Raw genomic sequence first — 24169 nt, 5'->3', positions numbered from 1 at the left:
GTGAGTTCCTAGGCATGTGGTAGATAAGGGATTAGATGAACTTAGATACACTCTCAGTTATGGAAGCTTGGTGGGCCAATTGGAATCTTTCAACTCAACCTTTTCACAAGTAGCTGTGAGGGGAAACTTGGAGGAGGGAATGATATGTATGTTATTTTGAATTTCTGGAGAAAAAGATATCAATCTAACCGACATATTTGCTGGGTTTCTGAAGATAGATAGATGGAGTTTCTGCTGACTCTTGCAGATTATGCAAGAAAATTGTAGAAGAAAGCTGAGGTGGCACAATACTGCAAGCTACTTCTGCTGACTGCCAGTTACCTGCAATTTGGCAGTTCAAATCTCACCAGGCTCAAGATTGGCTCAGCCTTCCATCCTTCAAATGTGGGTAAAATGAAGACCTAAATTGTTGGCAGCAACATGCTAACTCTGTAAACTGCTTAGAGAGAGCTGTAAAGCACTCTAAAGCGGTTTATAAATCTAAGTGCTATTGCTATTTAAGGGATTCCCATGATATTTAAGCTAGGAAAAGAGGAAAGGAAAACTATTGGACTGCACAGTTGAAGTTTGAAGAATGGAGCAGTAATGAAGATAGCATAGAAGCAGAAGAAGAGAATATGGAAGTAATAGATATAGGGTGTGCCAAAAGTCAGTCCTATAAACAATTTATTATATACATTACATTTAAATATTTTAATTAATTGCCATTTTCTTCCAAACATTTTTTTTTTACTTTTTTGATGCATAACTTTGAATATTCCTAAATAGAACAATATTTTCTGTGGGGGGAAAAAGTTAATAAAGCATACAAGTAGTCCTTGACTTAGAATCATTCATTTATTGACTGTTCGAAGTTATCATGGCACTGAAGAAAGTGACTTAAGACCATTTTTCACACTTATGACTGTTGCAACATCCCCATGATCATATTATCAAAATTTGGACATTTGGCAGCTGGGTCATATTTATGGTGGCTGTGGTGTCCTGTGATGTGATCGCCTTTTGCAGCCTTCTGACAAAAATCAAGGAGGAAGCGAAATTCACTTAACAGTTGTGTCACTTATTTAACAGCTGCCATAATTCACTTAACAATTGCAAGGAAGATCATAAAATGGGGCAGAACAACTATCTCTCTTAACAACAGAAATGTTAGGTTCAATTGAGGTCGTGAGTCAAGGACTACCTGCATTGTGATTACTATATGGGGATCTGACTTTTGGTACACACTGTATACCCCATTCAGCTAAAAATCTAGTTGAGAGAATGAAGTTAAAGAATATTTATTTGGATCCATTTTACTTAATCAACTCCAAATGTCCAGGGCATTTGATCGTGTAAAGAGTTTAAAAAAGCAGTATCAAAAAAGGTAGCGTGCACTTCTCTGAATTATATTTTTGGACAAAGATAAAGAAACAAAAGACAGTGTTAGAAAAGTGGCCACAATTTAGCAACCGATCATCAGTTATTTCCAGGTACTGAAGACCATGTGGAAGAACCAATTGAAAAGACATAAAATGTTGAGTCTACAGATAAGTTAACATTGACATGACACATCTAAGAATAGATGGGGGGTAGGGGCAAAAGATATATCCAGAGTAAAACAAATGGTTAAAAAACAATTTATATTGGGAGTGAGGTAGCAGGAAGATTAAGCCTTTACGATTAGATTGCAGGCTCCATATCTGTATGTTTCCAGAATATTATAAACATGGGATTATTGGGGTTTTTATTTTTGGCTGTACACCGCCCTGAGTCCTTCGGGAGAAGGGCGGTATAAAAATTTAAATAAATAAATAAATAAATAAATAAATAAATAAATAAATAAATAAATAAATAAATAAATAAATAAATAAATTAGAATTGGGATTATATTATATGGGATTAGAAAATGGGGTTTATTGATTTAAACTTGGTATTTTTTTTTATTATTATTTTTATTTGAATTTATATCCCGCCCTTCTCCGAAGACTCAGGGCGGCTTACATTGTGTTAAGCAATAGTCTCATCCATTTGTATATTATATACAAAGTCAACTTTTATTGCCCCCAACAATCTGGGTCCTCATTTTACCTATCTTATAAAGGATGGAAGGCTGAGTCAACCTTGGGCCTGGTGGGACTTGAACTTGCAGTAATTGCAAGCAGCTGTGTTAATAACAGACTGCATTAGTCTGTTGAGCCACCAGATATATTATATTATATGATAGATAGATAGATAGATAGATAGATAGATAGATAGATAGATAGATAGATAGATAGATAGATAGATAGGTCTTTGGTTGTTCGGGTTTTCTCCCGTGTAAAATTGGAAGTGTCTTGGCGACGTTTCAACGAAGTCTCATTCATCATCTTCAGGCTTCAGCTTTGTGCTTCTGGGAGCAATGTGTGATCGCAGCTGTTTCTTCCTTTTAACTGCTAGTGGGGGTTTGAACTGATTGGGTGGGAGCTTGGCTGTGCTCTGATTGGATGGGGTTTTTTTGTGCTCTGATTGGCTGGGGGTATGTCCTGTTTGGGTGGGGGCTTGGTTGTGCTCAGTTTAGTCTGTGTTGCAGGGGGATTTGAGCTGGTGAGCTGCATAGCTGTTGTTTGGCTTTGTGGTAACACGAGGAATGACACCAGACCCACACTCACGAGGTCCACACAGGATGTCACCACCGCACATCCACCCAGAAAGCAGACCCAAACCCACACTGATCAGGAAGCACGACCAAGGACCAGAAGCCAGACTGCAGCTGCAACATTAGCCATTTCAAACCCCTCCAATCCATACATGCAGCAGACTGACACCCACTATGAAGATGTAGCACGACCACAAAGCCAAACAACAGCTATGCAGCTCACCAGCTCAAATCCCCCTGCAACACAGACTAAACTGAGCACAACCAAGCCCCCACCCAAACAGGACACACCCCCAGCCAATCAGAGCACAAAAACCCCCATCCAATCAGAGCACAGCCAAGCTCCCACCCAATCAGTTCAAACCCCCACTAGCAGTTAAAAGGAAGAAACAGCTGCGATCACACATTGCTCCCAGAAGCACGAAGCTGAAGCCTGAAGATGACGAATGAGACTTTGTCGAAACGTCGCCAAGACACTTCCAATTTTACACGGGAGAAAACCCGAATAACCAAGACCTATATACAAACACCGTGAAAACCTCAGAAAACAATATATATATTATTATATGATAGATAGATAGATAGATAGATAGATAGGTCTTTGGTTGTTCGGGTTTTCTCCGTGTAAAATTAGAAGTGTCTTGGCGACGTTTCGACAAAGTCTCATTCGTCATCTTCAGGCTTCAGCTTCGTGCTTCTAGGAACGAAGCTGAAGCCTGAAGATGATGAATGAGACTTTGTCGAAATGTCGCCAAGACACTTCTAATTTTACGCGGGAGAAAACTCGAATAACCAAAGACCTACATATATATATATATATATATATATATATACACACACACCAATGTACACCAATATATTTAAAACATATTTTACCTTTACCTTGCTCTTTAGCAAAGGAAAAAAACAATATACAGTTTCTGAAAATTGGTAGTATTTTAATCCTTCTCCTTAGATTTATAATTTAAAAGATATGACCTAACAAAGAAAAAGACGGAAGAGGAAGAGGAACTGTTGCAGTTCTTAAACTAATAAGCTTGGAATGGTTGCTATTAGTGAGAGGAATGGCATCAGGTGAAACCAAAGAAACTATTTTGTTTTGTCATTTCAGTCAGAGGAGAAGACTTGTGCAGAGTTTGAGGAGGATGAACACTATATGTCTTCAACTCCCAATCATAGCCCCTTTACACCATTTCCAGAAGATACCATCACGTCATCCTCTCAATTTATAGACAGCTTAACTACAGAAGGTAGGCACCCTGTGAGGTTAAAAAATGCTGTGCTGTGTGATTCATGTGTGTTTAGGCTATCAGAGACTAATTACAAATTATACAGCCAACTCCCTTAATTTTTTACACACTGTTCAGTCCATTCCAGCCCATTCAAGAAAGCTACAAGTCATATATGAAATTGATTAAGGATTTGCTTGGTTTTTTTCCCTTTCTTATGTAGCTATGAATTCTCACCTTCCAAAATTGTTTTAGTTACACTATAAGCAAACACAACGTCTTCTGTTTGAAAACAACCATCCCTTAGGTCTTAGGATATGTAAATTTGGAAGAATTATAAATTAAGCCTTCCTATGCAAGAAAGGGGGGGGGGAAATCAATCAAGATAGCAATCACAACCATGTATCTAATCCCTGCCCCTTTTTAATAGGCATTCATTCATGTACAAAGGAGATGGGGTTATATTGCATGGTTGTGACCACAATATTGATTTTTTTTTACAAATTTACCCCTGCAAAGTCATTTAGAGTACTTAGCTGCGCAGTATTTCATCAAAGGTCCCAATTGTACTTTCCAATTTAGCTTAGTTTCCCCCATTTTTAAAAAATGTTCTATTTCTCAGGATTTTATGTGCAATGTGCCTAAATTAGCACCAAATTTTGTTCTCCTCTGAGATTAGTGACAGGTACTGATTTAAGTGTGCTGCTTAATAGTGTCTGCTTCATTTGCTAATTAAATTAAACCAAAAAGAACATTAATATTTGCCCTTCAGCAATGAAGGAAAGAGAGGACAAATCCTTTTGAGACAGAATTGACTTTTTAAAAAATGAGGAGAAACTATAAATTTCTTAGTTCATTTTTTTAAATCTGGCAGGGAAGAAAAAATGTTCGATGTATGAATCCATACACACATTTTATGCATAATGCATATCAATATAGACACATATGCACACAAAACCTATATTTTATCACTACAAAGTCTTATGTATGCATACTGTATGTGTATGTGTAGGTGCAAATTTGTTCAGAAAGCTGTGCCAAATCTTTACTTGTAAAAGAAACAAATTGTGGAACTTGAAAGACCTCAGAGATACATTTGAAGCCAGAGGCCATGCTGGGAAGATATTATGAGAGCTGCAATTACATTATTGGTTATGCAGGCTGGGCATGACGGGAACTGTAGTGCAATAGATTGAAAGAACTGCACTTTGTGCAATCTCAATGGTACATATCCTTTTATTATTATTCCACAAATCTTGAATTAGAATTCAAATCAGGTTACCACCAAAGCAGCCCTAAGCTTGGTCTGATTCAATTCCAACTCTTTATGGGCAACTCCTTCTGCATTTATTTATTGTATTAAAATAATACCATTATTTTACTGGTATTATTATTATAGGTACTAATAATACTGTTACCATGTAACAGTAAGCAATGTATAAAAAACAAATGAATTCATGCTTTTGTTTCCTTTCAAAAACAAATAGATAAATATAATGATTTTATGTAGTAATTTGAGGTGCCGGCCTAGAAACTGGGAGCTTGTGAATTCTAGTTCCTCCTTGGGTGACCTTGGGCTAGTCACTCTCTCAAGAAAAGTAGGAATTATTGGCATGTTTACTACTGAATTATATATAAAAAAGACAGGATTAAAATATATTTTAAAAATTGGGAAATGTCATAAAGCACAACAGGAGTAATTGGAACCCATATGGGTTCCTTAACTGCAGAAATATGTTCTGTGGAGCAACAAATAATGTCAGCTACTTTTCCAGCTGTTGGATGGTGGGGGAGGGGGAGTTTGGTATGAAAAAGATATTCAGTATCTGTTCCTTTCAATAGCCTTACTCAGAATCTCTAGTACTCTACGGCAAGGTAACACCAATGGCCTGCCCATTCCTTCTGAAGGAGGTTGAGCCACAACTGTTATTGTATCTTCCAGTATTTAAATCATTGACTAATTCAGTAACTTAATTGCACCATCTTAAGAGGAACCCAAACCTCTGGTAATGAAGCAGACTCTTAATTTAAATCACAATGCTTCTGGATTTTCTTCTGGAAGGATTATTAGTAGACAGCATAGAGGGATCTAACTTGTCAAGAAAAGTTTGTTATGCTAGTTCATTTTCACTTTTTTGTTTTTGTTTTGTTCTTACAGATGACACAAAGTTGAACCAGAATCTAGGAGAAGGTAAGTGCTTTCTTAAAACCAAAGTTTGTGAAAATATATCTGTGTAGGACAAATTTTTGAATTTGACATTCTCCAGACAGATTATTTAGAGCTCTCAAGATCTCTAGCCATCATAATTATTGAAGACATAGTCCAACACATCTGGAGATTACCTGGTTGGAAAAAAATGTCTTAGGAGTTTGACATAACACACACTGCTCTCAAATTATTTTTTTCAATTGATGTTGGAGAACACTTAATAAAAGAGATGTTGTCTATGATGTTATTGTGAAGGAAGGAAATAACCTCAAGACATTTTGTTAATCTCTGACAGGAGTAGTTGATGCTTCTCTTTCCCTGCTCAAATATTGCATCCAAAACTAATTAAATTGCTTCCTGACTATTGAAGTTTTTAAAAAGACAAGAAATCACAAATGGTATAGGTAATATTTTTCTATTCTTTTATGGCATCAGAGTCACCAGACAAGACATGTCAAACTCCCAAGACATGTCAAACTCCTAGACAGGCTCTATCAAAAACAGACCCTTTCCCTGAGTGATCCATGTTGTTGAGTTGATGGTTTTCTTTCATCTGATAATCTTCAGTGACCAGATGGTGGCAGCAGCTAGGAGCAATTGACAGATGACAGAAACTTTCTTTTAGAAGGGATTTGGCAACTGTCTTTCAAGACCTTGGCAACCTCCTATTTTGATTATTACAATATAGTGTTAACCCTTCCCAATACTCTTAAAGTCACACTTTTTCCATTTTATTTTACTGTTGGTTAATGCTCCAAATAGCACCATACAGCCCATACTTCTGCTATGGGTTTTGCTTCTACTATAGTTTTAACACCACCATTTCTTGCTACAGCTTAGTTATACGATGCCATTTGTCCCATTAACTTGTTTTATTTATTTATTTATTTATTCAATTTGTATACCGCCCTTCTCCCAAAGGACTCAGGGCGGTTCACAGCCAATAAAAATACAAAAAATACATATAACATAAGTTAAAAGCAGTATAAAAAACTAATTCAATATATGGCCTAAAAATTGGAATAAGATTAAAACCCCATTTAAAAAAACCCAATTAAAACTACATTTATGCTAGCCCTGCACATTGAAACAAAAGCGTCTTCAGCTCGCGGTGAAAGGTCCGGAGGTCGGGGAGTTGACAAAGCCCCGGAGGCAGCTTGTTCCAGAGGGCAGGGGCCCCCACAGTTTTGTTGGGTTGCTATTGTTTTAATGGCTGGGAAAGAATATCATGTTATTTTGGTAGTAGATTTTAATATTTTTGCCAGTTATTTTACCTGTTGCCTCCTTTTTCTACTTTCTCTTCCTCTTCTGTTCTATTTCTGAACTACTTCTATGAATGAATGGATGTATAGTTACAGAAACATACCTATATTTAAAACAAGGTTTGCAAATTTCCTATAGTATGAAAATATTTCCCATAGCAATTTCTTTCTTTTGTACTGCTGCTGCAAATGCAATTTTCTGCATGTTCATCTTATTCAGAGCAATAATTATATACCTCAGTACCTCAATATACCTTACATACCTTCATTGTTGCATTGCATTAGAATATATGAAAAAGTTCTATTAATATGCTCTACTGAAACGTTGTTTATTAGATTCACCTTTCCTCCAGGAAGTTACACACAAATTCCCCCTCCCCCCAACAATATTTTTTATTTTATTTATTTATTTTGTCACAACAGTATATATAAGCATAAACATGAAAGTAACTATATAATATATAAGCATATATATAAGCATAAGTATGTAATAACTATATTAATTGGATATAATGAAAGGAAACAATAGGACAGGAATGACAGGCACATTTGTGCTCTTATGCACGCGCCTTACAAACCTCTTAGGAATGGGGTGAGGTCAATAGTAGAGAGTTTTTGGTTAAAGATTTTGGGATTTTGAGAAGAGACCACAGAGTCAGGTAGTGTGTTCCAAGCATTAACAATTCTGTTACAAAAGTCATATTTTCTGCAATCAAGATTGAAGCGGTTAACATTAAGTTTAAATCTATTGTTTGCTCTTGTATTGTTGTGATTGAAGCTGAAGTAGTCTTTAACAGGAAGGACATTACAATATTCTATAAGTTAAACATGAGTTTAACTCATAATTCTATGAGTTCTTGAAGAGTTTACAGGTAGTCCTTGACTTATGTCCACAGTTGGGACCAGAACCTCTGTTACTAAGTGATGTGATTGTTAAGTGAATCAGGCCTAGTTTTATGAGTTTTTTTGCAATGATTGTTCCCACTCCAGGGGAAGGATACTGTAAAATCTCCATTCCATTCCCACTCCAGGGGAAGGATACTGTAAAATTTCCATTCCCGCCCAACTCCAGGGAATGGATACTGTAAAATCTCCATTCCATCCCCACTCCAGGGGAAGGATACTGTAAAATCTCCATTCCTGCCCCACTCCAGGGGAAAGATACTGTAAAATCTCATTCCCTCCCCACTCCAGGGATTGGTACTATAAAATCTCCATTCCCTCCCCATTCCAGAGGAAAGATACTGTAAAATCTCTATTCCCTTTCCATTCCAGGGTAAGGTTACTGCAAAATCCCCATTTCCTCCCGATCAGCTGGGACTTGGGAGGCAGAGAATAGATGGGGGTGGGGCCAGCCAGAATTTTTACTACCAGTTCTCTGAACTACTCAAAATTTCTGCTACCGATTCTCCAGAACTGGTCAGAATCTGCTGAAACCCACCTCTGCTCTCCAGTTAATAGTGGAACAGAATCTTGCCTAAAACTATAGGGAACTATTGTCAGTCAGTGGTTGTGCTCATACATCATGCTAACCATAATGTGTTTGCTTTATCTTCATTTTGCACAATGTAGAAACTCCACCAAGTATATATTGATCTATTTAGTTCCAGGATTTATATCCTGTATTAACAGACTCAAGGAATGTATCAATAAGATAAAATATTAAATTAAAAAAACCCACAAATCAGTAGATAAAGAAGGTGCTCATGAACAATATCAATATCTCATTCAAACAGAATAGCTTTAACTTGTTGATGAAAAAATAAACAGCATTAGAGCCCTCTGGACTTCATGGGAGGAGAGAGGATATTCCGAAGGGAGGGGGTCACTATTGAGAACTGGATTATGAAGTCTCACTCTGTCTCTTTTCCCATTCCTTATAATAATCTCCCCAGAAGGTTTGAGAGATCGTGTCCCTACAAAAAAGGGGGGATCCCAAATCCATACAGGAACAATTGTTGGTATCCTCCTCGCAGTTCTTCTGATTGCTGCTATTATTCTTGCTGGCATCTATATCACCAGTAATCCTACTTCAACTGCTGCTCTGTTCTTCATTGAGGTGAGCTTGTTTATAAGTCCCTTGTTTATACTTTATCTTGTTAAAAAGCTGAACTTATTAAGATTTAGAAATAGTTTACAGCAGGGGGAAAAAGCAATATTATATATTCCACAGGACAGTGGTGAAATCCAATTTTTTTTACTACCAGTTCTGTGAGCGTGGCTTGATGGACATGGTGTGGCTTGGTGGATGTGGCTTAGTGGGCATGGCAAGGGAAGGATACTGCAAAATCTCCATTCCCATCCCACTCTGGGCCAGCCAGAGGTGGAATTTGCCAGTTCTTCAAACTAATTAAAATTTCCACTACCGGTTCTCCAGAACCTGTCAGAACCTGCTGGATTTCACCCCTGCCAAAGGATATATACAATCTATTAGCACCCCTTTCGTGTTGCCCAAAATCTCTGAAGAGCGGACAAGATAAAAACAAACAAACAAACCTCTTTTCTTTTTTTCATTTCTCAAAGTAGGGGAATTTTAAAGGCAAAATGAATGGCCAGTATTGTAAAGGCTTTATCACTTATACTGGTCCCAAGAGGCTCTGCTTTGTGTCCTGTCTTATCCACTTCAATGTGCCTGCTATAGCTTCAGAGCAATAGCAATTTTGTACTTTGAATCATTGGGTGCAAGTATATGGTATGCAAATTTAAGAGCACAAAAGTTGCTTAAATTAAAACAGGACTTGTTTTAACCTTCCTTCTCCCACTCTTAGGTTTGTGGAGAAATGTTAAAAGAGTGGGGCGGGGGGGGGGCGGGAAGTGACAGCACTTTGTGATTCTTTCAAAAGTGAAAAAAGGAAAAAAGAATCTGGAAAAAAGGATTTGGAAGGAAGCAAAACTAGAAAACAAAATGATCTAGAGCAATGATGGCGAACCTTTTTGGCACCAAGTGCCCAAACTGGAATGTGTGCACTTGCCGCAGTGCCAAAAACTGAAGACCAGCTGGCTGGTGCACATACGCGCACCAGCCAGCTGATCTTCGGGTTTCTGGCACACACATGAGCACCGGCCAGCTGGTCTTCGCACGAGCCGAAGTGCTGGAAACTCAAAGACCGACTGGCCAGCTAATTTTCAGGTTTCCGGTGCTCTGGCGCACATGAAAACCAGCTGGAGCGCCAGAAACCAGAAGAGCAGCTGGCGATGGCGCTCGTGCCCACAGAGAGGGCTCTGCATGCTATCTTTGGCACGCGGGCCACAGGTTCACCATCACGGATCTAGAGTATGTCAATAACTGCAGAAAGCATTTTATCCAACCTCTCCCCAAATCTAAGAACAGCCTTGATTAAGATTTTGTGTGGTACAATGGCTAGATTATTCAGTTAAGAACTAAGGGAATGCAAATTCAGATAAAATTTTCTAGGGGACTAGCCTGGTCTACCACACAGTGTTGTGGTAAAGATAACACTGAAGAAGGAATACGGTTCCTAACGTTTTTTAGAAGACTAATACAACATTGAACATTGGAGGGTGAGAACTGCAATTAGTAAGCCATGATAAAAAGCAGATAGAAATTTGTGTGGGAGAGGTGTGTGTGTTTAACAAAAAACTTCCTTTTCTCAAATTGAAACTTTTCTCTTTCTTTTTGCACTACAGCGAAGACCACATCAGTGGCCTACCATGAAGTTCAGAAACCGCTCACCTTACACTGAAGTAGAACCATCTGGTCAGGAAAAGGACAGTTTTGTTGAAGCAGATCAGTGTTAAAGAGTATACCTCCTTTATTGCTCCTATACCTTTAATCAAGTCTCCCATCTACTGTTTTATTTTATGATGGGTATAGCTGAAAGGGGGAGGGGAAGGAAAATCAAGCAAAATTAAAAAGAAGCCCCAAGGGAGGATTGGAATGGATAAACTAAGAGTGCTTTGAAATGGGATGGGTGGCAAATAAATTTCATAATCAATCAATCAATAAAATAAAATATTAAAACAGGAGGCACATATGGCATAGGGCTACCGGGTAAATCATGAAGAAAAGTTATGACTTCACTGCAGAAGTTAATAGTACCTGACTATCTTGCATGAATATTGTCAGGTGTAGCCATCTGTAGATATTATGGACTATGGGAAACATCCTCTGCCCAACCCATCTTTGTAGACATTCTAACGGTAATTGTACAGTGCCAAAATAATGTGTGGAACTATTTTCCTCCTTCAAATACAGATTAGGAAAGAGGGAAATATAATTTTCTAGCTAAGATTGAAGATGTCCTGCTAAACTTTCCTTGAAAGATATGAAGGTTTTTTAAAATTAGAGAGCCATGGAACAGCTGGTCTGACTTGGACTTTTCAAAACCTCAGCCTAGTCACCATAGTTATTGAATGAAGCATCTCAGTTTGGGCTGGGCCTGAAATGCAGCCTTAAGTGGAATGGTGACATACAATTAGCCAAATCGGAGGAGGTTAATTAGAGGCATTTCCATTGACAGTAATTTTCTCTACCTGCCATTGAACTAGTCAGAAGATAAAACTTTGTACCAAGCAAACTCATATTACTTCTGCTATGAATTGTTCTATTATTTTGTATTCTTTCTAAAGGCTTAAAAGCCAAATATGGACATAGATTTCTGTAGCAGAACAAAGTGGAAAATTTTCTCAACAGGATGTAGACATGTTTATTTTCATGAAGGAAATACTAAATTTGTGAAATTTATGACTAGAAATTTATTTTTTTATATGTCCATATCACCATTTTTCTTCTAATTCTATTTCTGCTTCAATTAAAAATGATACCAAAGGTAGGAATCAGGATTGCAAATATCAGGGTTATTTCCAGGCTCATTTTAAATTGTGGATATTTAATTTTTTAAAAAGTTTTGGAAATTGTGTGATTCTTTAGATTTTGCTCAATTTCCTATTTTTCCTTATATAAGAGAGTAACTGCATCTCTAAAAGGATAGAATAGAATGTTGCAAACTATTTCTCACTTAAACAATTTGCTGTTCCATGAACCATGCATTCCAAAACACACTACATCCAGATGGGAATCGAACTCAGAACATGGATCAGATTGACTCGGTGGCACATAAGTGATCCTGGTGGGTTAGCATTGGACAAAGTACTGGCTTTGTAACACTCCCAAGGTTTTGCCAAGAAGGAAATTATACCATTTACAATTTACAATTAGTGAATGTTATTGTACAAACAGCACTATTTTGCCTTGCACTGGCGTTTTATACAGTCATTGGCAGGAATGCTTGCTTTGTCCTATTTGCCACCCAGTAAAATAGTTGAATGTCAGAACTGGGGTAAAAAGACTACCACAGTATAGCAGGATAAGCAGTCCAGTGGCTTGTCAACATCATAAAAACATGAAATCCCCAAATTTCATTCTTTTTGTTCAGATGCAAAAAAACCAAAAAACTTGCTTTGTTTTCCTTGTTGGCTGGCAAAGAAACACTGATTGGCTGAGACATTTTTAATTCATCTTTTGGTACAGAAAGGGTTCTGATTTTTCTCCCTGATTTGGAAAAAGTAGTCTATACTATTTTGGTATCTTCCAATAGTCAGATCTGTCCTACTAAATCCTGCTTTGTTTTAATTCTAAAACAAGATTTAGGAGATAGAACATACATTGTTTATCAATCCAGGTCTTTTCTCCATCCATCCCATGTCAGCCTCTATTGTTCCCACCAACATATAAATACAGACAGCAAACCAAAATTAAGGAGCGTAAATATGAAACGCTGTCCACTTACATTACAGTAAGTAGTAAACCACAACCCACATCTCCTCCCTTTATTCCAGGTAATATTTCATATGGACGTAACTTTTCATCACATTTTGAATTTCCCATGTATGCTTATTATGTATATTGGCTGTTATATGCAGGGGAAAGAGAAAAGCAGGGACATTATATTGCTAATCCATTATATGTTAATTTAATTAACTACCAGAAACTTAGCCAAACTTATTTGTTAGTGTATGTCATATCTTAAAGATAACTTATTGTACTTTAGCCCAGAGATGTTAAATACTTTCCAGGGGTGTCAAACTGGCAGACCGCAGACCGGATGCGTCACATACAGGCCACGCACACCTCAGCTCTGCAAAGGGAAAAAACATCATGATACATCACGTGATGGCAATGTTTCACCACAAGTTTGACACCTGTGCTTTATGCTATCCATACTGTATGGCGAGATTGCACATATTGAAAATAAATGTGTCATGGTCTCTTAGTTAAAGGTGCGACAAGAGAGGAAATCACCTCTAATTTTACATATAGGGATGCATCCTATATCTGCTCCTTCGCATAGTGCTCCCTGACTCTGAGGTTTGACCAAGCTTTTCTGTCCAAGGGGTTTTTTCAAGATCGAACTTTAATTGAAAATAAATGCACAGCAATGCAAAATTGAAGAAAATGAAATTGGAGCTATTACCAGTATTTTATATATCTTTGCTGAACATTTTTAAAAAGACCAAAGAAAAGTAGCAACAATAAAAACCAAATATGAAATAACATTTCTCAAATCCCCATCTTGGAAAATATTTATAAAGAATTTATAATTAAATATACCTTATTATTTAATCACAACTGTTAGAATGCTTCTGTAAAGAGGTGTATTAGGAAGAGAGAACACAGGCCTAAAAATTGCACACAACTGTTTTTGAAAAAATTGTCTCACAATCAAAAGGATGCAATTAAAAACAGAAAAAAAACCATCATCCTTTAACTCCACTCCATACTGGTTTACATGGATGTTTTATAAACTTGTTTGGGGGCAATTTCCTGTTTTCAAGTTCAAAATGTAAAATAAAGTACTTTGTTCCTTTGCTAAAACATCACACTAGCTCATAGTTTGTTTTACCATGCTTCATTAAATAAATCACAAAATGCTAAGCCATGAACCATGATGTACAAATTATAGAGTTTGGATTCATAGTGTGCTAAACCAAAAATATGCCTTTTGGTTTAGTGCAAAATGTGAATGTATGCATCATAATATTGACCAGAGTCTGCAGTTACTCTGAGGCTGGTTTCATACATCATGGTAAAAGTTCAGTTTTGCTTAGCATGTTGCATGAACTCAGCCATAGTGACCTACAGATCATAATATTTAAGTTTAGTATGTTATACAAACCCAGCCACTTTCAGGTTTATTAATACACTGTTACACCATGGGTTAGCATAATGTGTAAGGCCAGGTCCTGGGTCTCTTGGAACTATATAGATAGCTAGAGGTCATGTTTATGGAAATTGCCAAATTTGGATGTGTTGAACATATCTGATCTATAAAGAGTCCTTGCAGCAACTCCCTCTGTATATAAAAATCCTTTCAGTTAATATTATTTATCTCATAGCAATGCAAGGCCTAATTTCTTTCTACATACTTGAATTTATAGTATATTTCTATTTTGGGAAAGATGAAGTAGGAAAGCTTCAGGCAAAGCATTTAATATGGATTATTTGCATGGAATGAAATGTTGATACTACAATAATACATAATATTAAGTACTAAAATACTTTTCAGATTGCTTCAAGTTTCAGAATAAAAAACCAAAATTGTGACTGATCTTCGGATGGATTTGTGTTACATCAATATGATTGCATAGCCATTCTGTCATTCATAATATGTGTGAATAACTTCCAATGCAATTAAACTAAAATCTACACTTTGACCATTTTTTGCATATCTTTTATTATCAGGGAAATCATATTTTGATTCATATGAATTTTCATGAAAGAGACTTGTTTTGGGCCTATGGTGAACTGTCACCTAGATTTCCTTATGAAAGATGCTTGCTTTGGAAAAAGGAACTGATGCTTGTTAGATGTAAAAAAGGAAGGTTATAGAGTAACAAGCATACAATTGGGATTCATTTAGAAAACAATAGTATAGGCTCTCTTGCTTACCATGCTCAAAACTATGCAACCCTTCTGTTCTATGGAGCAAGAAAAAAATTTTAGGAGAAAAATTATTTGAAAGGATCAATACAAAGCCAATTATCTCAACAAGTTACTACTTTCACAATCTGCCATGCCCAGTTTTCAGCAAGTATTCCCTGGAGTTTCACCTGATGGAGTTCACTAAAGTCTTGTCTGCCCGTTTTTGTGATATATGGTATCAATAATAAATACACATATTTACTGTATAGCTGTCCAGCTGGTGGAAATCCTGTAGCTGAAGTGTTGATTGATCTTGGCATCTGATTAGCAGGAAGAGGTGCGGTAGAACGGCAGTCAGGCAAGCCATTCAATTGGTGATGGCTAACCAAATCCAATGCTGCTTCATTTGCATTAACTATTGATCCTGAAGTGACTGCCATTTCTCCCAATAGGTTCCTATTGAAGGCTACTGAATCAAAAGACAATCATTAGTGGTTATTGTGGGGTAGCCAGGATTCTATTAGCATTCAACATTCATCTATACCTAATGAGTCATTAGGGATTTTTCAAGTCTGTTTCTTTAGCTCTCAGTTATTTCCACCAGCGAGAAAGCAGGTGCTTGTTTCCACAGGTGTGCAAACCTTCTTTTGGGGAAAGGTTTTCTTGCTAGGCATGGTCTGGGTTAGGGTCAATAAATCATTGACTGGAGTTCAGTTTGGCTTGATCTCAAAGTGACTTCTACTCCTTTGATGACCCATGGTCAGTGGGACGCAGATTAATTGTTTAAGAGACTTTACAAATGAAAAGTGTTATAACTGGGTTGGATTGTTTACAGTCTCAGAATCTAATAAATCCCCTGAGTTGGGTCTTGGCCTTTTGCCACAAGGTCCAGGAAAATCTCATGTGGAGGAAATATATATCAGAACTTAAAGTGTACGTCTTTCTTTGCCATAATCCCACACATAATACCTGCAAATAGTTCAATTCCAGAGTTTAATCAGATTCCCAAAAGATGAATTTACAATACAAGAGATGGGGAAAGTTCCAGATTTAAATTGGCTAAGTAATAGTTTAATTTGTTTAAAACTAGTTACAGTTGCTTTTGAGCCTTATTTGGCTTAATTACCTCATTAGGCTGATGCTGGTAGGCTGATTTTTTCCCCCTACTTTAGGGAATATGTATAATAGCAGAATTAGCAAATGGTAGTAACGTAGAGGAGCAGTTCCTGTTGCAGAAAGTAAGACCCCATTTTATGATAGGCTTATTTGTATTCAGTGTGTAGCTTAAGGTAAAAGTTGGGTCATCCATTGAGCTGCAAAGGTATTTAATACTTTTCCCTTTCTTAATAATTTTTGAGAATAAGAACTTGAAAAGTTGGTATAATACATGAGAATGTATTTTCTGAATTGCTTCCAGAGCCAAATATTGGAGGGGGGGGTTGTTTCAGATAGACTCTACCTATCCATGGAGCTCTATTAAATATTGCCAAACTTTTTTTTCCTCTCGCTCCTTTCACCCTTATCAGATGCCATGTTAAGGGACAAAGTGCTTTCATGACCCATTTAGAATTTTAATGTAAAACAAATAAAAAGTGAAAAAGTCATGTGTCTTTTTTTTTCTTATTAGCCTGCATTGAGACAATGCTGAAATGTTTTTTGTGCAAGATAAATGATGGAATTACTGATAGAGGCTGCAATACAAATTCAATGGAGTTTGAAATTCAAATTCAATACAAATGGAGGCAACACAGCAGATTAGGGAATAGTGCTTAGGAAAACAAAAATGTGCCTTCTTCCTAGGGGTGAGAGAAAACAACTTGCCCGGAAAACAAACTTGCTTTAGTTTATATGGCTAAGGTAGGACTTGAAGTCATAACCTCTAGCCTTCTAGCCTGGTTCCTTAATGAGTAGACCAAACTGGCTTTCTTCACAAATTTGTTTGCTTTCCTTTCACGGGCTTCAACAGAAAGCCAAGTATATATTTAGTAGCAACTATTCACCTCTTTTAAAGTTCCAAATGCATTATTAAGGATACATCCACACTACAATGCAAAATCACTCAAATTTTAATACACAACATATGCTAGTTTCAAATCTTCTGAATCACATTTCTTAAACTTTCTTATCACAGACGATATATAAGGTTTCTCTTGCTTCCTTCTTACATCCTATCTAGACCTTTCCTTTAATTTCTTCTAAAACTTACATTCTTTTCTCAAACCTCCGTTTCTACATACAATTTACAAATCATTAGCTTTCTTACAAGTGAAGTACAATTATAAAAATCAAAGTTATGTGCATGTCAGCTGTGAATGCCATTCATCAATTACAATACAGGTTTTTTACAATTACAGAGACGACTACAGCTACCATTAACTTTAATATTCCTTGTAGCAGGGATACTTCTAGCTTTTCCTCAGATTTTACCAAAGCTCAGGAAAGGTGTATATAAATTACCAACAAACATTGTTAGACAATTGAGAGTTTCTTTTAAATTCTAGAGAAAGCAACAGCAGAATGTGCTCAAACACTGAAAAATTAGAGTTTGGGAAATAAGCCTTTGTTGAGTTGTGTGTTTGCAGTTTCTTTTAATTAGCATATATGATAACAAACAGCAAGCAGTAAGTTAACCAGGAATTGAAAAAAAAAAGCTAGCTCAAGTCAAGGTTGATTGAATTATCCCTAGGATGGGCTTCTCCTTTTTCTGAAGGGGAATATTTTTTAGATATTGGAACACTGTCATGTCATGTCTAGTCCTTTTTTTCATTAAACTAGACATTTACCCAATTCCTGCAACCATTTTTCATATATTTTAGCAATGTTGAAAGGAAACTTTCAAAAGAAATGGAAGCCAATCCTGGGGATAATTCAATCAATCCTGGCTTTAGCTAGCTGGTTGTTTCAATTCCTGGTTAACTTACTGCTTGCTGTTTGTTATCACATGTGCTAATTAAAAGAAGAAACTGCAAACACAACCCAACAGAGGCTTATTTCCCAATCTCTAATTTTTCAGCGTTTGAGCACATTGTGCTATTGCTTTCTCTAGAACTTAAAGGAAACTTAAAGGTACCCAAATCTACAATGTTTGTGGGTAATTTATATATTCCTTTCCTGAGCTTTGGTAAAACCTGAATAAAAACTGGAGGTAGCTCTCACATTACAGAATTACTTGCTTCCCCAAGTTGTGGTTGCTCTAACACTGGAGGTTTTTAAGAAGAGATTGGACAACTGTTTATTTGAAATGTTACAGGGTCCCCTGCTTAGACAGGTAGTTGGACTGGATGACCTCCAAGGTCCCTTTCAACTTCGTTATTCTATAAATCCATCTGGTCCTAGTGATTTGAATTCATATAGAGGGATAGGTATTCCCTTACCATTTTCTTGCTTATTATGACTTGCATTCCTAATCTGCAATTTACCAAACTGTTTTTGTGGTTTTGTTTGATACGTTGAACTGTTTTTTCCTTTTGTGTAAAGACCGATGCAAAAAACTACTTAAGTAGTTTTGCTTTCTTCCAGCTGCTTGTCACCTTCTTGCAGTTTTCTTCCATTAATGGATATTGTTTCCTTGACTTTTTTTCTGGTTTTTTACATGTTGAAATTTCTTGGGGGAAGGGATAAGAAAAGGAAAGAAAAGGTGAAAAAAGGTTTCTCCCACATTGCTTTGCTGGCATTCCCTTTATTCAGTTAGAACTGAAGAGGTTTCTTGGAGGAGAAGCAAAATGTTTTCAAAGGGAAAAAGAAATCAAGAAAGTCTAATTGCCTTTTAGAAAAAAAAGCATCTTTGGGACAACCATTTATTTATTTATTTAGTCAAATACATATTAAATAATATATAAGTATAAGCATGAATTGAATACATAAAATGAATACAACTAAAGGGAACATTAGGGCAGGGACGGTAGGCACACTGGTGCTCTTATGCATGCCCCTTACAGACCTCTTAGGAGTGGGGTGAGGTCAACAGTAGACAGTCTTAGGTTAAAGCTTTGAGGTTTTTGGGATGAGACCACTGAGTCTGGTAGTGTGTTCCAAGCATTAACAACTCTGTTACTGAAGTCATATTTTCTGCAATAGAGATTGGAGCAGTTCACTTTAAGTTTGAATCTATAGTGTGCTCGTGTATTGCTGTGGTTGAAGCTGAAGGAATTGACAGAAAGGACATTGTAACAGATGATTTTATGAGCTATGCTCAAGTCATACCGAAGGCGGCATAGTTCTAAATTTTCTAAACCCAGAATTTCAAGTCTGGTGGCATAAGGTATTTTTTGTGAGCAGAGGAGTGGAGGACTCTTCTTGTGAAATATTTCTTGACGCGCTCAATTGTATTAATGTCCGGTATGTAGTGTGGGTTCCAGACAGATTAGCTGTATTGGTCTAGCAAATGTTTTGTATGCTCTGGTTAGTAGTGTAATCTTACTGGAGAAGAAGCTACGCAAGATTAGATTTACAGCTCTTAATGCTATTTTGGCAATAATGTTACTGTGGGCTTTGGCACTTAGATCATTGGATATGGGTACTCCAAGGTCCTTGACCTGGATGATTGAGAATCTGCATAGACTTTATTCCCCATAGCTTATTTCAGGCATTTCTTAAAGAGATTTAGAAAGAAGAAATGTTTAGCAGTTGCAAATGGTCATAGGCTGCAGAACGAAATGTGATTAAAGAGTCCCCCTTCCCCCACTTCTTATCCTCTAAGGCCATGTTGGTGAATCTATGGCATGCGTGCCGGAAGTGGCACACGAAACCGTCCAGTGCCAAATGCGTGACCTCGCCAGCTCCTCGTTGCATTCTTGTGCTCAAACGCACGCTGGTCAACTGGCCGTTGCGCACGTGGTGCCAGCGGACCCTGGAAGTGCGGCAGTCCATCGTGTATGTGCGAGCCGGCACCCAGCCTAACGGGTTGGTGGCTTGCTCATGCACGATGGATCGCCCCACTTCCGAGGTCGCCAGCACTGTGCGCGCGATGGCCAGCTGACCGGCGTGTGTTTGAGCACAGGAACATGACAGGAGCCAGCAAGGCCGCGCATTTGGGACGGGACGGTTTCGCATACCACTTCCAGCACGCAATCTGGCACGCGAGAACGCTGAAGGTTCGCCATCACTGTTCTAAGGCAAGCCATCTGGCTATTAGCCCGGTAAAGTGGAGAAATTAAAGAAAATTTATATTGTTTTATATATGTTTCCTTTATAGATCACCAACAGCATAATTAAGTGATCTTTTTCTATTAACTTTTCTTACTTAAAAATGTAAAAGCACAATACACATATATTACATACACAAAGGCTGTGTTTCTTACAAAGAGAAAAGATCCAGATCTTACATTTTACAAACTGGGACCAGGCATTTTTATTTTCTTCCTTTAATAATCAAAAGTACCTTAGCTGGCCAAATTAGACTCATTTGCAATTTTAGTTCAGTCCCTACATAACTTTTCTGCATAACTTTTTTCATCCCCGCCTTGACAGTGACAAAAACACTGAGCTTGTCAATCAGAAAAGTCGGCGGTTTGAATCCCAAGTACAGGTCTCCTGCGTGAGCAGGGGTTGGACTAGATGACCTCCAAGGTCCCTTCCAACTCTGTTACTGTTACTGAGACAGTTAGTTTTCTCCTATCCCAGGTATCAAGGAATCTCCCCAATGGGGAAATGGACAATCTCCAGAATGAACTTACCCATTTCCTATCTCATATGCAGAAGAACTGTTTTGTTTTGGGTGGCCACAGCCACCCGTGGAGACCTCCTAGTGAGGTAGCAGCTCCGCTATCTTTTTCTTTTCCTTCCAACAGTTTACAGACTGCTTGTTCAGGAGGATTCCCCACCCCCACCCCGCAAAGATTAAGGGCCCCTCCTTCCACTGAAAGTTTGCAAGCGCTTCACGCTTGAGAGGACTTTCTTCAAAGAGTAAAGAGTAAGGGTCCTTCCGTTCTTACTTTCCACCGACAGTTTTCAGGCTCTGTGCCTGGGAGAACTCTTCTTATGCAGAGTAACAGCCCCTCCTTTCTAAATATGGCTTTTTTTTCAGAGATCAGGCTGGTGGCTGCCAAAGTCAGAGTTAAGTTTAAGTTTAAGTTAAGTTTAAGTTAAGTTTAGCTCACACACCTAAATCTTTCACACACCTAAATCTTTCCTAGGTCGCAGGAATTGGGGTGTAAGTAAGATTGAGTGATAGAAAGTAAATCCAGCTGCAATGGGAGGAAGAGGTAGAGAAACACACACACACACACACTAGGCATAAACACCGAAATTTAAGGCACCCCATCGAATAACTCCTTTTCAAGCAGCTGCCGTGGTTCAAACGGAACCTCGGGACCCTTTTACTGCCTTCGCCAAAGGGGGTGAAGTGCAGGAACAGAACCCCACCAGACAAAATTGTCTGATGTCAGCTGGGCTCAATCTGTTGGCTGTTAGTTTTGCACAATCCCCCCCTCATTGGGCACCAATTGTGCAGAGAATTTGAGGGTCCCAAGCTGGGGTTTTGCAAGAAAGATGCCAAACAGCTGCATGGAAAGGAGTTGGCTTTTTTCAGGAGCAAGGAGTACACTCCTGAAAGAAAGGCAATGAACGGGATACCGAAATCATATATTTTTATAGAAAGGCAGATTTTTTTTGTGTGGGGGGTGTGGAATTTGAGTAGGTACATGTCATCTGTGATGTTTATCGTAGTGAATATACAGTTCTGCTGGGAGACAGTTTTAATTAACTCCATCTATGTTATAGACCTTCTTCTTTGAAGTGTGGATTAAGGTCTAGGTAATTTATTGGGGGGTGTTCAAGGAAGTTTGAGTAAACGATTCCCCTTTACTATTTTTACTCAATTAACTTGATTTCAGCTTCACTGTCAATTATCTAGGGAGACTGGATTCTGTTAACGATTAAGGAAGTTAGAGACAGTATAATAAATATTTTTTAATTTAAAAAAAAAACACCTTTCCACATATAAATTCAGCTCCTCGGGATACCTATGAGTCTGCAGCTCATTACAGCCTCCTTGGCCAATCGTTGCTTAGTCAAAGCAATCCAATAGCTGAAAGTAAACATTGCCATCAAAGTAATGTTTATTCTTTCCATGCAGATTATCCAATAACTGAGTTTACTGTCTCAGTCCAGCTACCAGTATTTCTTTCAAATAATAAACAATTTGGCTTTCCTTCATTAAGTGGCCACATACAGACAAAAACTTTGTAGAGCTATCCTTCCCTGAAATGAAAGGAAATATTAAAAATTGGTTTTCAATAATAGTTAGGGTGTTGGCAACATATTGCAACAGAATATTGTCTGCATTGTGAAATGTTGAAGGATAAGTAGATTAACTATACTTATCCTTCAACATTTCACAATATATATAGTATTTTTATAGTACACTGTATATAGTATACAATAATGTGAGTGTGGGAGATACTTATAGAATAGAATGTTGAGTATTTGCTGTTAACAACACAGATATATGAAAATGTGCGATGGCTTGAACCAAGGAGATTTTTCAGGATTCCTAAAAACATTTGTTGTTATTCACTAGGACTGAAAAGATTACAAACTATTTCCAAAGAGTTTGGATACCAGCAGTCCACTGTCAGGCACATTATGTACAAAAAAGGCAATTCAACACCATGTACTCACAAACCAAGTACATAAGCACAAAAAGGAGATTATCAAAATAATTAAGCAAATAAATAATCTGAAAATTTGGCCAAATGTTGCAATAAACCTCACTGTCTGACTCTACATGGCAGATAATAATTCCAATCATTTAACTACCAAAAAACATTCCATGAATGGCCTTATTTTACAATATAACACGGATTTTTTTAAAAAAGCAATTCAAATATGCCTCTATAAATTTATCTGCGTTTTAATATTATAGAATATTGTACATTGTAGAAATTCTTATTGGAATCAAAAATTCTGGGAAACCTGTTTACATAACAAACATAAATTTCTATGTGTATGTATTTATGTTAGAATAAAAGAATTATAGAATAGTAATAATGAAAAGTCTTTGGAAGTTCAATTGGTGTCTGGCATTGTAGCATAAGTTCTTGCCTAAAAACTTAGTCTTTGCTTTGTTTCCGGGTTAATTCATTCTATATGTCTTTTTTTAAAATTAGAGAGGGACTTTTCTAGGGTTGTTTTCAACCACAAAAAAGGATATTAATATAATAAAAATCAAGGTTTTGGAATGTCTCCCAGTGAAGAACATTGTGCATCTGTTAGGTTCCTAGAAAACCGGATAAGAAATATTACTGAGTTATTTTTTCAGCTTAGACTGAAAGGCAACATCCAGTCCTCATTTGATTTAAATGTTTTCATTTGCAGAAAAATTATGCCTAAATTTGGCAACCAAATTCCTATCCATTAAAACTTGCTCAACCCAATATTATTTTTGGTTTGAAGGGACCTCTAGTGGTTTTTCAAAGACATCTACAAATCATTGTGGAAATGTTAACTCTTACAAAAATGCTCTGTGCTATACAATACTAGTGTAGATAGGTCTTTTCAATACCTATCGTATTTCTCCAAGTCATACCTTAGGGTTTAAGGGGCCTTAGGGGACCCCCCCCCCCGATGTCTGGAAAATCTGTGTATGAGTCTTTAACCCACAATTCTTGATCATTTGCAATTGACTTTCACTGCTACTTGAAATGAATAGAAGAAGACAAGATAATTCAACAGGCCAGATCAAAAGAGTAAATCAAAAAAGTAAACGCGAGCTGTATTCTCCACCCACGTGTTCATGAAATGTCTGAAAAATGCTCCATAATGTCCACGCCGTAGTACAAATGCAGAAAGTTGTTTCTTGTTATGAAGCCTGAAGTTGACCTCAAGACCAATCGGTCTCTGAGTGGTGCCGATATGTTGAGCAATGGGCACTGTAATCCGGCAGAACTGAAGAAGCCGGCTGAGGAAGGCTACTTCAGAGATAGTTGTCTGACAGGAAGACTTTGATTTTCCTGGTCCTGGTTGTCAAGA

General features: G+C 37.4%; 1 protein-coding gene across 2 annotated transcripts in view; it reads left to right on the top strand.

Moving 5' to 3' along the window:
* Positions 1-14991, top strand: part of PLXDC1 (plexin domain containing 1) — a 102160-nt gene extending 87169 nt beyond the window's left edge. The window contains exons 11-14 of one of the 2 annotated variants that reach the window (XM_058180804.1): positions 3729-3867; positions 6005-6037; positions 9216-9376; positions 10966-14991. In XM_058180804.1, coding sequence (XP_058036787.1) covers positions 3729-3867; positions 6005-6037; positions 9216-9376; positions 10966-11076 — 444 coding nt within the window. In that variant the 3' untranslated portion in view covers positions 11077-14991. Of the gene's footprint in view, positions 1-3728; positions 3868-6004; positions 6038-9212; positions 9377-10965 lie in introns of both variants that reach the window. The other variant, XM_058180803.1, reaches the window with a different exon arrangement.
* Positions 14992-24169: the final 9178 nt, after the last annotated feature.

This window comes from Ahaetulla prasina, chromosome 4, assembly GCF_028640845.1.
Source record: "Ahaetulla prasina isolate Xishuangbanna chromosome 4, ASM2864084v1, whole genome shotgun sequence".
In the NCBI taxonomy this organism is placed as follows: domain Eukaryota; kingdom Metazoa; phylum Chordata; class Lepidosauria; order Squamata; family Colubridae; genus Ahaetulla; species Ahaetulla prasina.
The sequence above is the reverse complement of the archived record's forward strand: the minus strand, read 5'-3'. Positions and strand labels throughout refer to the sequence as shown.